At 38.9% G+C, this 15,875-nt stretch overlaps 1 protein-coding gene across 1 annotated transcript in view; it reads right to left on the reverse strand.

Moving 5' to 3' along the window:
* Positions 1 to 485: 485 nt before the first annotated feature.
* Positions 486 to 15,875, reverse strand: part of CD44 (CD44 molecule (Indian blood group)) — a 42,950-nt gene continuing 27,560 nt past the window's right edge. The window contains exons 5-11 of the mRNA XM_009997274.1: positions 15,583 to 15,822; positions 14,030 to 14,101; positions 13,193 to 13,212; positions 6,690 to 6,696; positions 6,194 to 6,313; positions 4,270 to 4,348; positions 486 to 702 (exon numbers count right to left, since the gene is read on the reverse strand). Of these exons, the coding sequence (XP_009995576.1) occupies positions 486 to 702; positions 4,270 to 4,348; positions 6,194 to 6,313; positions 6,690 to 6,696; positions 13,193 to 13,212; positions 14,030 to 14,101; positions 15,583 to 15,822 (755 nt within the window). The remainder of the gene's footprint in view (positions 703 to 4,269; positions 4,349 to 6,193; positions 6,314 to 6,689; positions 6,697 to 13,192; positions 13,213 to 14,029; positions 14,102 to 15,582; positions 15,823 to 15,875) is intronic.

Consider the following 15,875-nt stretch of genomic DNA (forward strand, 5'->3'; position numbering starts at 1 on the left):
TTTTCCCAGCTGGAAGGCATTTCTGAAGGATTCTGATGGCCTAGACATTGTATAGGAGGCTTTTTTGGTTTAAGCGTGATTTTTGCTCTTTACATTTTTTTCTCATTTAGTCATGTATCGTGGCAAGTATAGTACGTTATACGTCTGTTAGAAGGAGTGTCTGGTTGTCTAAGTAGTTCTGCACAGCAAAGACCTTCTATTTGGGGAACAATGACGTGAATCCCTCCTAACACTCAGGACACAATAAGCATCCTTTCTGTAGGCAGCAGGGACTGAAAACTTTATGCAACTCTTGGAGGTTTATTTCAGAAAGCAAATGTAAATTTTGTAACCCAGACTTTATTTTAAAGTGAATAAAAAGGAGTAAATCTTATATTTAGTTATGTTCAAAAGACATCAGTAGCACAGTGCATCTGAGAATTCCTGTCCAAGTCCCATGTGATTTCTATTTCCCCAGCTCTGCTCTACTTGGCTGCTTAGTACCATTACACTCCACTCTTCGTATCAAGCTCCTGATGATTTTGTGTTTCATTAATGGTCAGGAATTCATCACATGCTCCTGCTTGGTCATTTGACTGCTCTTTATGAACCAAGTGCACCATTTCTTGAGATTTGCTTGCATCTCCATTTAACCCACTTATCTTCCTGTCTTCCACTGCCCCTTTGCCATTGTTAATCACTAGCTTTTTCTTCTGCCCACATCTAGTAGGAAATAAAAAGAAAATTAATATTGTAGATGGAGACTAGCAGAAATAAGAAAAAAAATCAAAGTTAATAAAAACAATAAAAACAAAAGGTGCTTGAAAATGAATCTGGTGTCTGTTAGTGCAGACTGACAATGCAAAGTATAAAGTTTCTCCATATTGCAGATTTAATATTTGAAAGCATCCACCATTATATGCATAAAATGTGGCAGGAGCTCACTTTTTTGATTTCTACCTATTTTTACTACTCATTATCGAAAGCTAGAAAGGATTTTCTAACATTAAGATATATCCCCATTTATGAACTTTGTATATATCCCACTATAAGAACAGTGACATTCTAAATCCAGACTTGGAACCACACCTTTGAAAATGCTGAAGTTCCTGAGACAGCGGAAAATTTGTTTCACACTCTCACCTCATTATATAACTTTTTCCTTCTTTGCATGAGCATGTCAGGCCTAAAAGCCTGCCAATAACAAGGAAATATGGAGAACTACTCTTGCTACTATCAACTGCATAGGTGCTTATTATATTAAGGTAGGAAATAGCTACTGTGTTTTTAAAGTTACACTTGCTCCTGTGCTGCCCAATAAACTCTATGTGTACCTCTGAATGAACACACACACGTTCTTCTAAAAAGTCACCAGTCTAAAACCAATGTATATTGGTCAACGTGGGCTCGGTGTTCTCCAGCACAGTAAAAAAGTATTAGTTACACAGCTGTGGAATTTGACCCAGGATGCTAAGATGGTTCTCTGGCTAGATGGTGCTGAACATCCTGCTCGTCCTCCAACAGCCTTCCATAAACTGAGTATGAAAAGTGTACTTCTCTTATGAGGGAAAACGTCTCTATGAAGTTGTACTTCATTTTCTTCTTAAATGAAACATATTTTTGCCTGAATTACTGATTTGGCCACTTGATTATACGTTTATCCTTCTGAAGTACTACTTTTTCATGCTTACTGAGGGATAGGTGTGGGGGTTTAATCCAGAGTAGCTCAGTACATAGTGCTAACAATACACACGTCCTTGGGAATTATTTCTGCTCTGCATCCAGGAAATTCTGAAGCAGGCAAGCAAGGAGCTGTGGAGCCTACCTGTGGTTGCTACTACTTCCATTTTTCTATTTCTCACTTGTTTCTATTTCTATTCACATAGTTTTCAGTCTTAGTGGACAGGATTTTCCAATTAGTAATAGTAGAGAATAATTAATTCTCTGTGATGTATATACATCTATATACAGTTTCCACCTACAGATAAAGACCAAGTGGTTTATATAGCTATGGACATCACATGGTTCCACATGAGTGTGAAGGCTGATGTGTAACCTGTGCACGACACAGTGACCTGGCCCCCAACACCCCAAGTCACAGAGCTTCACAAAGGAAGCTCTTTCTTGCAATAGGGTACTCTGCTCTTTCACAAAGCTTTGAAGCCTCTCAATGAAGCAAAGTACTGTGTTTTGAAAAAGTAAACCTTACCTTCTCCGGCTGTTAACAGCAATGCACACTGCAAGAATCAATGCAAGTGCCAGAAGAGCAGCAACTATAATAAGCCATTCTGTGGAGAAAGTTGAGGGAGGGAAGGAGATTGTGTTAATGTATCTCAAATAGTTTTGCTGTTTTGCAGAATGACAAGAACACAAGTTCTTCCACATTGTTTACCATGTCAGACTTTTTCCTAGCTTGCACAAATGTTTATTTATTTTACAAAGTGCTTCTGTGCAAATCAAATACATTTTCATAGAATCATAGAGTCATAGAATTTTAGGGGTTGGAAGGGACCTTGAAAGATCATCTAGTCCAACCCCCCCTGCCAGAGCAGGGTCACCTAGAGTACATCACACAGGAACGCATCCAGGTGGGTTTTGAATGTCTCCAGTGAGGGAGACTCCACAACCTCCCTGTGCAGCCTGTTCCTGCTTGGTCATTTGACTGCTCTTTATGAACCAAGTGCACCATTTCTTGAGATTTGCTTGCATCTCCATTTAACCCACTTATCTTCCTGTCTTCCACTGCCCCTTTGCCATTGTTAATCACTAGCTTTTTCTTCTGCCCACATCTAGTAGGAAATAAAAAGAAAATTAATATTGTAGATGGAGACTAGCAGAAATAAGAAAAAAAATCAAAGTTAATAAAAACAATAAAAACAAAAGGTGCTTGAAAATGAATCTGGTGTCTGTTAGTGCAGACTGACAATGCAAAGTATAAAGTTTCTCCATATTGCAGATTTATTATTTGAAAGCATCCACCATTATATGCATAAAATGTGGCAGGAGCTCACTTTTTTGATTTCTACCTATTTTTACTACAGATAGGGATAACATTCATTATCGAAAGCTAGAAAGGATTTTCTAACATTAAGATATATCCCCATTTATGAACTTTGTATATATCCCACTATAAGAACAGTGACATTCTAAATCCAGACTTGGAACCACACCTTTGAAAATGCTGAAGTTCCTGAGACAGCGGAAAATTTGTTTCACACTCTCACCTCATTATATAACTTTTTCCTTCTTTGCATGAGCATGTCAGGCCTAAAAGCCTGCCAATAACAAGGAAATATGGAGAACTACTCTTGCTACTATCAACTGCATAGGTGCTTATTATATTAAGGTAGGAAATAGCTACTGTGTTTTTAAAGTTACACTTGCTCCTGTGCTGCCCAATAAACTCTATGTGTACCTCTGAATGAACACACACACGTTCTTCTAAAAAGTCACCAGTCTAAAACCAATGTATATTGGTCAACGTGGGCTCGGTGTTCTCCAGCACAGTAAAAAAGTATTAGTTACACAGCTGTGGAATTTGACCCAGGATGCTAAGATGGTTCTCTGGCTAGATGGTGCTGAACATCCTGCTCGTCCTCCAACAGCCTTCCATAAACTGAGTATGAAAAGTGTACTTCTCTTATGAGGGAAAACGTCTCTATGAAGTTGTACTTCATTTTCTTCTTAAATGAAACATATTTTTGCCTGAATTACTGATTTGGCCACTTGATTATACGTTTATCCTTCTGAAGTACTACTTTTTCATGCTTACTGAGGGATAGGTGTGGGGGTTTAATCCAGAGTAGCTCAGTACATAGTGCTAACAATACACACGTCCTTGGGAATTATTTCTGCTCTGCATCCAGGAAATTCTGAAGCAGGCAAGCAAGGAGCTGTGGAGCCTACCTGTGGTTGCTACTACTTCCATTTTTCTATTTCTCACTTGTTTCTATTTCTATTCACATAGTTTTCAGTCTTAGTGGACAGGATTTTCCAATTAGTAATAGTAGAGAATAATTAATTCTCTGTGATGTATATACATCTATATACAGTTTCCACCTACAGATAAAGACCAAGTGGTTTATATAGCTATGGACATCACATGGTTCCACATGAGTGTGAAGGCTGATGTGTAACCTGTGCACGACACAGTGACCTGGCCCCCAACACCCCAAGTCACAGAGCTTCACAAAGGAAGCTCTTTCTTGCAATAGGGTACTCTGCTCTTTCACAAAGCTTTGAAGCCTCTCAATGAAGCAAAGTACTGTGTTTTGAAAAAGTAAACCTTACCTTCTCCGGCTGTTAACAGCAATGCACACTGCAAGAATCAATGCAAGTGCCAGAAGAGCAGCAACTATAATAAGCCATTCTGTGGAGAAAGTTGAGGGAGGGAAGGAGATTGTGTTAATGTATCTCAAATAGTTTTGCTGTTTTGCAGAATGACAAGAACACAAGTTCTTCCACATTGTTTACCATGTCAGACTTTTTCCTAGCTTGCACAAATGTTTATTTATTTTACAAAGTGCTTCTGTGCAAATCAAATACATTTTCATAGAATCATAGAGTCATAGAATTTTAGGGGTTGGAAGGGACCTTGAAAGATCATCTAGTCCAACCCCCCCTGCCAGAGCAGGGTCACCTAGAGTACATCACACAGGAACGCATCCAGGTGGGTTTTGAATGTCTCCAGTGAGGGAGACTCCACAACCTCCCTGTGCAGCCTGTTCCAGTGCTCTGTCACTCTCACAGTAAAAAAAAAAATTTCAGATATTCACCTTGAACCTCCTATGCTCCAATTTGGACCCATTACCCCTTGTCCTATCACTGGTCATCACTGAGAAAAGCCTAACTCCATCTCCCTGACACTCACCCCTTACATATTTGTAAACATTGATGAGGTCACCCCTCAGTCTCCTTTTCTCCAAGCTAAAGAGACCCAGCTCCCTCAGCCTTTCCTCATAAGGGAGATGTTCCACTCCCTTAATCATCTTTGTAGCTCATCATTCTGCTGTACACAAGCCAACTCAGATGATAAACCCTATCACTGTCAGCACCTACAAGCTCTGTATTTGGCGAGCATAGGTAAACAGGAGTAGTATCACTGATTAGCTCCAAGAGCAAAAGAGAAGGCTTAGCCTGTAATCCCAGGCACAAAAGCAGGATGACTTCCAGGTACACTTAGATGTTAATTTCTTTCATTTAAATTCCTACTTTAGGAATGTTTTGGGGGCAAACTCTAAACACAAAAGGAACTACAAAACTGGAAGGGACCCTAAGAGGTCATATTAGCTAGATTTGACTAGTGAAACATGGTCAGTAAGAAGATGGCCAATTTGCTCTTAATATTTTTTGTAAAGGAGACTTCACAGCCTTCCCAGTAGCCTATTTTTATGCTGTATAACCATTATAGACAAAGATCTGTCTCCTAAGAACTAACTCCTTTGTTGCTTGAAAAAAAAATTGCACTGTTTAAAAAAATCTCCTATGTTCCTTTTGAAAAAAAACTACTTCTAATTAGTTAGCATTACTTCATGGTGAATAACTGCTAAGCACTCTTTTTGTAGTACACTATTCTCATATCTCCTTTCAGTTTACTCTGAAAATTATGAGTTCTCCAAAAGCTGCTTCAGATGTTACCTTTCTAAAATTTTCTTTATGTTGCTCTCCATTGTTTTTTCTATGTGATGAACACAATACCTTGAACTGAACACAGAACTTCAGGTCTGGACTTGCTAGGGCTAAGTAGAGTAGGAAATTTCTCTGGTTTAAAAGTTACTTTACAGTTAATATGCCGTAAAACATTTTTGCATTTTTAAAAAATATTATCATAGTATTGGTTTATTTCTTTTCCATTTTAATCTACAAACCCTATTTTGCAACATTTCTCTCTGCTATTATTTTTACCAAGGATTCTCATGGGTATGATACTTTGCATATATCTTTACTGAATTTTGCCTGATTTAGTCTCAATTTATAAAGGTTATTTGGGTCTTAATCTCTTGCTCCAAATGCATATTTTCTGTCATCTTGATATCGCTGGAAAATTCTATGAGATACAATCTGCTCCATTTTTCAGACTACTAATGACAATGCTAAGTATTGTCTGATTCAGCACAAAGCCCGAACAACTGTCCTTGACCTACATCTTCATATATTATTTCATATTAATACAATTCCATGCTTAAATTGTTAAAGCATGACTTCAAAAACCTACCTGGTACCGGGGCTGACCTTGGTTGTGAATCCATTTTTGTTGTTGTCATCTCTCCAAATAAAGTAGTGGATTCATAAGGTCCCTTGTGTGGTCTTTGATTACCATATACACTGGATGATACTAAAGAACAGAACCATCTGTTAGGCTAAATATGCTTAGTGGACATTTAACAGTGAGGTACAACCACTATGACTTTCACAATTTAAAACCCATGTTCTAGAAACTTCATGCTGAGGTAATTAAAAAGCATTTCTGCTGAAAACTGCTACATAGACTATAATCATAATACTCACCTGAACTATGGATAATTTTAGTATTTTGAATAACAACCTCATGATTTTCCCCTCTCTTCTCACTCATATGTTTCAGTTTTGATTATGTTATACTTTCATGAATCAAAATGCAATTATAATTGCCTAGACATTTTCCAGATAAAATGTAAGGATATGTCAATGTTGGCAATGTTTTGAAGAGGTTTTTGTCATAAAAGTCAAACATCTTGTCTGTTCCATGGGAAAAAGGGTAAGAAAGGAGAGAGAGAAAAAAACACACTTTTAAAATCGAAACCTGTATTAACCAATATAGAGAAATATTGAAACTTTTAATCCTATAAAGCATAAACTTTACAATCTTTTTTAAACTTTAATGTTTTCATAAAATAGAAGAAGAGTTTTCTGAATGGTTTTGATAGCTATGCATTTCTTTTCCTAATAGAAAAAATGCTACAGATAAACTTAGAGGTGGATCCCCTTGTCCTTTTGCTAAGCTGTGTGATTTTGTTCTAAAAATGGCATTAGATCTTAAACCAACATGCATACTTCAAGTTTCAAGTATTTGCTAAGCTGGCCATACTGTCTGAACTTTCATGCAATTATATTTCTGGCCCATTCTACTTCCATATATGTATCCCAAGTCTAAAATTATCAGCAGAGTATAGGTACACAGATTTAATTTGGGATTACTGCATCATTATCACTAAAATAATATATTAGAGATATCTACCTCTCTGAATTATTCCAGAGTCTAATATAGCAAATTAAACACTTACTCTAATCAGCAGTAAAGTTATTTTTCTCTATCACACATTGAGACTAATTTCTAACCAACATTTCTGATCTCATTTTCTAATAGCAGCTGGAAAAAAAAAAAAAAAAAAGAAAAAAGAAAAAAAAGCAGCACATTTTTCCCCTCTCTAAAATTTAGCCAGCAAGTAGTTCGTTAATCTTCCAGATGTTGTACTTATTTTTATTAACAGGAAAATACTAACTGGTGAGTTGTTTTGTTCTATCTCAGCACAAAGGATAGAGCACTAACTCAGCAGCTATTGGTCCTGATTTAGCCTCCAAGAAAGCTGACTGAGAGGAACACTCTCACTTGTCTACCTCACATCTCAGCAGATACTTTTCAAGATGCTTTATATTATCCTTGAGAAATGCCAGAGCCTTTCCACCACAAAGCTCTTTCAAGGGGACATAGACATTTAATAAAATTTGTGCACTTAGAGAATGGCTACATTTGTGTCCCCCGGAGCACCAAGAAACAGCAGCAAGACTCAGTCATGTCTCCTACTGTTCTGGCTCTTGGAAGGTACTTGCAAATGGCAGGGAGAGCTCAAAAGCTCTCTATATTTCGTTTTCATGACATACTAGACTTTATTCTTTTTAACAGTTATATTTTGGTTCCTTCAGTAGATTCGTAATATAAAGAAAACTTGAACAACAGACCCATCATTAGTGTGATGCCAGATCAGAGCTTAAACACTCATGTGGAGAAAAAGCAAGTGAAAGAATGTAGTATAGAATTATAGAATCATAGAATGGTTTGAGTTGGAACAAGCTTCAAAAATCAACCAAATCCAACGTCCCTACATGGGTAAGGATGCTTTTAAGGATGCTCAAAACCCCATCCAATCTGGCCTTGATGGAGCATCCGCAGCTTCACTAGGGAAACTTTTCCAGTGTCTCACCACTCTCACCCTAAAGAATTTCTTCCTATTATCAAATCTAAATCTACCCTCTCTCCATTTTGAAGCCATTTCTTGCCCTATCACTACATGTCCTCGTAAAAAGTTCCTCTCCAGCATTCCTGTAGGTCACCTTCAGGTACTGGAAGGCTGCTATAAAGCCTCCCTGGAGCCTAGTGGTGAATGGAGCTGCATCCAGATGTCATCCGGTGACCAGCGGTGTCCCCCAGGGATCAGTCTTATTCAACATCTTTCCTGACAACTTGGATGAGGGGATCGAGTCCACCCTCAGTAAGTTTGCAGATGACACCAAGCTGGGGGGAGTGCTGATCTGCCAGAGGGTAGGAAGAAGCTACAGAAGGACTTGGACAGGCTGGGTCAATAGGCCAAGGCCAGTGGCATGAAATCCAACAAGAGCGGGTGCTAGGGCCTACACTTTGGCCACAATAACCCCAGGCAGTGCTACAGGCTAGGGGAAGAGTGGCTGGAGAGCAGCCCAGCAGAGAGGGACCTGGGAGTGCTGGTTCACAATTGGTTGAACATTAGTGGCCTGGAAGGCCAAGGGCATCCTGCCTTGTATCAGGAATTGAGTGGCTAGCAGGAGGAGGGATGCCATTCTCACCTTGTACACAGCACTGGTGAGGCCTCACCTTGAGTACTGTGTACAGTTCCCCTCACTTTAAGCAGGTGTTGGAGCGGGTCCAGAGAGAGCAATGAGGATGGAGAAGGGACTAGAGGAAAAGTCTTACACGGACAGGCTGAGGGAGCTGGGGTTGTCTAGCCTGGAGAAGAGGAGACTCAGGGGGGACCTTATCACTCTTTTCTACTACCTGAAGGGAGGCTGTAGTCAGATGGGGGCTGGGCTCTTTTTACAGGCAACTAGCAACAAGACAAGAGGGCACAGCCTGAAGCTGCTCTAGGGAAGGCTTAAGTTCAGTATTTAGGAAGCTCTCTCTCACGGAGAGGGTGATTAGACACTGGAATGGACTACCCAGGGAAGTGGTGGAGGCACTGTCCCTGGATGTGTTCAAGGACAGGCTGGATGTGGCACTTAGTGCCATGGTCTAGCTGATGTGGTGGTGTTGGTCATAGGCTGGACTTGATAATCTTAAAGGTCTTTCCCAGCTTTGGTGATTCTGTGTGATTCTGTGTGATTCTCTTCTCCATTCTGAACAATCCCAACTCTCTCAGCCTGTCTTCATAGCAGAGGTTCTCCAGCCCTCTGATCTCTTCATGGCCCTCCTCTGGACTTGTTTGAACAGCTTCATGTTCTTCTTATACTGGGGGCCTTCGAACTGGACACAGTACTCCACAGTAGGTGTCACAAGTGGAGAAGAGGGGGAGAGTCACCTCCTTCAACAAAAATCTACCCTGGGATGGTTCTAGTATTTTCTAAAGAAGTGCATAAAAATAGTATTTGGATTAGTGTGCATGAGAAATATCATTTGGAAAAAACCCTAAGTGTTATAATTATTATTTGTATGGAAACTACACTTGGGAATAAGGAAAAGTCCCTTCATTTCCCATAGTATGACCATATGACAACATAGTAAAAAAAAAAAAAAAAAAAAGTTATGTGTAGTATATTAAGTAAAAACTGTTACTGTTAACAACATTAACTCTATCAGAAGATTATAATTAATCCCTGATATGCTACCAAAAGCAAGCAAACCTAGGAAAAAAAAATGTTTCACAGAGTATTACCTTTATTTTGATACATGTTCAACTAATGTAGAGAGAAATTAATCAGGTAAAAAGCGATAGAGAGGTAAATGTTACATAGATATAATTTGTGACAAGAAAAAAAAAAAAAAAAAAAAAAAGACAAAATGTTACCATATTTGTTGGGGCATGAGGAGAAAGTTTACACTTGCTTGCTGTTGTGTGCTGCCACATAAAAATAACAGAATATAAGAGATGTTATTTGCAAAACATTATTTGTAGGCTTTTAGCAAATGTCCTCCTGTTTGCACAGGCAGAGATTCCCTTCAAGGATATCTTACAAGCAAGTCATAACTAATAACAAATAATGGAATAACAATATGATAATTATTTATAATAATGGTTAGTACACCCTATTTCAGACAATTGTCACTCTCCAAAATAAAAACTGACTGACGGATAAATGAAAATGATCATAATCTGTAGTTCTTACTAGTAGGAAGAGAGGTCTGTAATTGGTTAAGATGATCTTCAATGTATAGAAAACCTCCAGGTATCCAACTGAAATGAGAACCGTCTGTGGTGTTTGCTTGTTCACTTTCACTTCCAGGTGGACTGTCAGGGGTGGCAGGCTGTACTGCAGCCAGATCCGTGGTGGGATTGCCTGGCAATCCACCAGTGAGGAGGAATAAGGAATTGAAGACAGAAGCTAAGGGGCACATTTTTTCTATGATTGTCCTGCCCTTACCACCAGGATATCAGTCCCTGGTGATGGTCCTGTTGCTGTCACAGGAGCAAGCCATCAGATTAAGCCACCAGACTACCTTCACCACACCAATCATGGTGCCAAAGCATATCAAGCCTGATCCACAGAGCAAAAAAAGAAGATGGGGCTGGAAATTCAGAATCAGCAAAGTGCATGTCTTGCAAAACAGTCAGAGGACCACCCAGAAACATGCATCAGCAAAGGGCAGAAACCACCAACTGTACCAGCAAGTCACTTCTGCCTTGTCCAGAAGGTAATTATACCAACAGCACAGACTACACCACAGATTTTTACACTGCAAGCTCACAACAAGAATATACACCCTTAGCATGTGAAAGGCAGGAAAAGGAGACAATTTCATAAGAAATAATGTCTCCTTTCACACCAAGCATGAGAAATAAGCATGATACATTATTCTTACTGGTACCCATCAGAGGGGAATCATCACCAGTTTTGTTCGTACTAGTAGTGTTCTTGTGTGGGATCTCATCCCCAGAGGCATCTGTGGAAAGCATGATATCTTCAATGTTCTGGCCTGGTTCATTATCTGAATGTGGCTGTATTTGGTCTTCATGGTGGACACCATCAGGTGAGGCAACAGCTGTTACCATGATTATTTAATCAGCTGTGAATTCCATGTGTATGCTGCTGTGCCCCTCCCATTTCCACCTTGTTCAAATGATGTACTCACTTCAAACTACTGCTACCATTTTCTCACCACAAAACAGGAAAAGACGAGCGATATTCTATCCTCACATCATCACTGCTCTCTCAATGTATTGATCCAATAGTTTCATATGCTTTTCACTTCCACTTTTTTACTTAATCAAAAATATTCCCAAGGACAGCGGACTCAGCACCTCAGGCTATCACTTTTGATCAATTCATATCAAGAAAATTAAGCTATGTATTAAAATAATGATGATATATTAAGTATTAGAATTTATGATATTGAATCACAGAATGCCAGGTTGGAAGGGACCTCAAGGATCATCTGGTTCAACCCTTCTAGGTAATACTATATGAGATGGCTCAGCACCCTGTCAAGTTAAAACACTCTCTCTCTCTCTCTGCCCCTTCGCTTGGGAGACTATTCCAGTGTTTGATTGTTCTTGTGAAAATTTACCTCTTGTGTCCAGTTGGAACCTCCCCAGGATCAACTTGTGCCCATTATCCCTAGTCTTTTCCACGAGACTCCTTGTAAATAGGGAGTCTCCATCTTCTTTGCAGCCACTCTTTAAGTACTGGAGCATGGTAATAAGGTCTCCTCAAAGCCTTCACTTCTCAAGGCTGAACAAATCCAGTTTTCTCAGCCTCTTCTCATATGGCAGGTCCTCCAGTCCTCTGATCATTCTGATGGCCCTTCTCAGGACCCTCTCCAGCCTGTCTGCATCATTTTTGTATAGTGGGGACCAAAACTGAATGCAATACTCCTGGCATGGTCTGACAAGCACTGAGTAGAGTAGACTTTTTTATCTCTGCTGGTTATGCCCTTGTTGATGCAGCCCAGCATCCTGTTGGCCTTGTTTGCCACTGCAGCACACTGCTCACTCATGTTGAGCCTGTTCTTCACCAAGACCCCCATGGTCCTTTCCACAGGGCTGCTCTCCAGCCAGGAGGATCCCAGTCTGAACTGCACCCCTGGGTTATATGTTCCCAGGTGCATGACATTACACTTCTCTCCACTGAACTTCATAAGGTTCCTGCTGGCCTACTCCTCTAGTCTGTCTAGGTCATCCTGGAGGGTGGCTCTCCCTTCTGGAGTATCAGTCTCTCCACTCATCTTGGTGTCATCAGTAAACTTCATCAGGGCACTCTTGATCCCAACATCCAGGTCACTTATGAAGATGTTATCAGTCCCTGGGGGACCCCACTTGTGACTGGTTAAAGAAGAAGGGGAAAAAAAAAAAAAAAAAAGAAGAAAACAAAAAAGAAAAGGAAAGAAAAAAGAAAAGAAGAAAAAAAGGAAAAAAAGAAAAAAGGAAAAAGAAAGAGAAAAAACAACAACAACACAAAACAACCCAACCCACTTTTTTCCTTGGAAAATCATGAGTGAATACATGCATTCAAACAGGTGTAAAATGGGGAACTTAGGTAGTGATAGAAGATATATTCATTCTGTTGATATGTAACACATATGACTTTCCCAATTGCAAAAGAGACTGCTGAAGGAAAAGCTGATGAGAAGACAATCTAATTTTCACACAATATATGTGTAAAAAAGAAGAATGAACAACAGGTAGGACAAGAAAAGTAAGCAACAAACCATCCAAAAAGAAAGGAAGTTCCTTATTAGTACTTGGAGCACACTTGGCCATACACCTGTCTCAGACTGAAAATACCGTTGAGTAAATAATCCATGGTATATGAACAATGTGGACAACTGCTCCACCACCACCAAAGTACAGTCAATGAGAGAAAGCCCAGTGTTTTGCTTTTCCATCTTCAAATGCATCATAATAAAAAGTAGTGACATATATGATACATTCAGCCTTTAATCTAAGTGCTGTCTTAGCACGACATTCTTTACCCTTCATTTCTTGTGTGGCTTCTTGTGTCTTCTCTCCCAAGTATTGACAATCACCAATGGTTTGAGAATGAATTCCACTGAGCTTGGGTGGTGGATTTCTCCAGATTGTCATGATGAGACCCTGGAGCTGTTAAGACATGGTTCATTCAACCAAGGTCTTGCTATTATTCCTTGAGAAGTACTTTTCCTTCAGCCAAGTCAAGTTCATCAGCACCTGAGCTCTGAACAAGCTCATGCCAATGAGATAGATGCAAGTGCAAGACAAATGTATGCACCCATCGTATAATCGCATTCCTACAACAGCAAAAATAACCATTGCTTTTAGTGTCAGTTAAGTTTGAAACTTTCTACTAAAGTATAAGATTGTGTTACCAGCTCTGAAAGCCCAGTGAATTGAATTTGGCATAGCATTTTTAGTTGCGACATATCAAAATACAGTACACAAGTGGCTTGGCAATTTGGAACTACCACTTAAAGCAGTTTTTGGTGAGAAAGGCCATACTTTTGACATGGATTACCCACATTCACAGTCATAAATGTATTAGAATAACAAGACACTTTCACCACAAATTGACAAAAATGTTCTTTTCTTCCTCAGAAATTTACTTCAAGTGATAATTGGTTATACTAATTTGTGGTGCCTCAAAAAGCAAACAGCTGTGATAAAAAAGCAATGAGAAACAAACACACAGTAAATGTTTTTGCTCCCCTTGTCCGAGAGAGTGAAGGTTATTTCTCACTTAACCAGTCTGGAAAGTCTTTCAATGTCTTTCCAGAATTGGATGTGATGCATACGCCACCACTTACCAGAATACTCTATTGGAAGAAAAAAACCCCCACATTTTAATGCAATCTATATTTTATGTAGTCATTGTCATACGTAAACCTTACTAGTACTCGCAGTATATTCTCCACCATCTTCTTCAGGGGAATCATCAGCTGCCGTCACCAAAGAGTTGTCAGGTGAGACAGGAGAAATTTCATTATCTGTATGGTAATGGATGAATGATTACTATTTCATTAGCTGAGCTCAGTACTCAAAACTACTTTGATTCTTTTATACTGCAAACTTCATTCCTTCATTTACTTGTCTAAGAGAGAAGAAAGATGCAAACTCGGTTCTTCACACAACTCAAAACCAAATAGCCTTACTTTACTAACATAATAAGGTTATAACTAAAACAGACTATTTGGAGAGGAGCATGTATTGCAGTGATAATGAACATTCTGGCAATGATCTGTTAATGGGATTTGAACCCTAATCATACCTTTATACATTCTGAACTTGGATTCTAGAGCAATGAGTGAAGTTATTTGTATTCCACTCTTAACTGAGGTACATTCTGACAATCCAAAAATCTAAACTCTGCATGTAAGCAGAGTTGGTAAGAGTTTTCATGGCAAGCAACTGATTTACGTCATACAGCTTGGGGAATGGCTGTAATCCTAGTTCTTAAGAAGAGAATGTTAGGATTTACCTGTCATGATGGAAATGTCATGAGTATAGCATCAGTGAAAAGTAATTTTAAAATCCTGACACACCATATTTTCAGTATTTATTGAGAATAATGATGCCAAATACTGGTATCTTTCACTGGTAAGCTATTGGCAATTTGATTAAAAAGCCTGTGTTCAGAGATCAGACAATAAACTTTACTGCATTTAGAGACTAAATTATATTTGTATCCTTGAGGTTCAGTGGGAACCAGTCTTTCAGATGTCTGATAATTTCAGCCACACAGACAACATAAAAAAATAAATAAAATACATGCCATTTTCAAAAGAAAGCAAGATACAGGCAAAGCACTGTAACTCACTGATTTGTCCCCCTGCAGAAAGCCCTAGAAAATATGGCATTTGTATCTGGAAGGGTTTCATGAAAATAGAATATGGCTTTAGCACCTAAGGGAAGAAGATATCAATAACATTGTAATTTTACATTTTTATTACTCTGTATACTTTGTAATATGCTGTGGTAAGAAGATGACCTAAAAACCCCTCTGTATTCATACAAAGAGAAATCACTTGTACTGTAAACATCTCCTTGTTATTATTATTTAATGTCAATTCATCCTTTTAGAGAACAGATAAGAATATGTTCTCCTTATCTCCATATACCCAAACCTTTGGCCTCACCAACCTCTGTGTTCACTGCTAGATATGTTTTTGAGGTTTTAATGAAATAAATAGTTTAATAAGAACAAGAGCAAATTCTTAGAACCTTCAATTCTCAATATCTTGGTAAGGTTTATGTGGGAAACTGTGCTGATGTGTGGCTGCCTTGTACTCCCATGCAATAAAAAAATCCTTAGAAATTCAGAATATTTCTGTTTCCTTTCAAAGATACATCATCTCCTTTTCTTCAAATTAGAGACCGTGCTTCTCATTCCCTCATGACATCCTTTATCTAGCAATGTAATCCTTCACTCAGCTATTTTAAAAGCTAAATGGCTACCTACTGTCCTTACCAGAATCTTTTATAGGAATTTCTTTTTCATCTCCTCCCGAAGAATGATCTGGCAGCTGTGAGACTGGTGTAGCACTTCCATAATATGAGGGGCTGGATCTCCTGATGAAGGGATCCATGGGAGTTGTGTCATGCATTGATCCACTACCTACATTTTCATCATCTGCACTTGAGGTTGACAAGTCTCCACTATGACGTGTGCCATCTGAGTTAAAATGTGAGCCATCTGCATTATCAATGACTGTTGTAAAAGTAGAAATTAAGCAGTTGATAATCAAGGAGTGACATAGATAT

Source organism: Chaetura pelagica, unplaced genomic scaffold (genome assembly GCF_000747805.2).
Source record: "Chaetura pelagica isolate M959 unplaced genomic scaffold, ChaPel_1.0 scaffold134, whole genome shotgun sequence".
NCBI lineage: Eukaryota > Metazoa > Chordata > Aves > Apodiformes > Apodidae > Chaetura > Chaetura pelagica.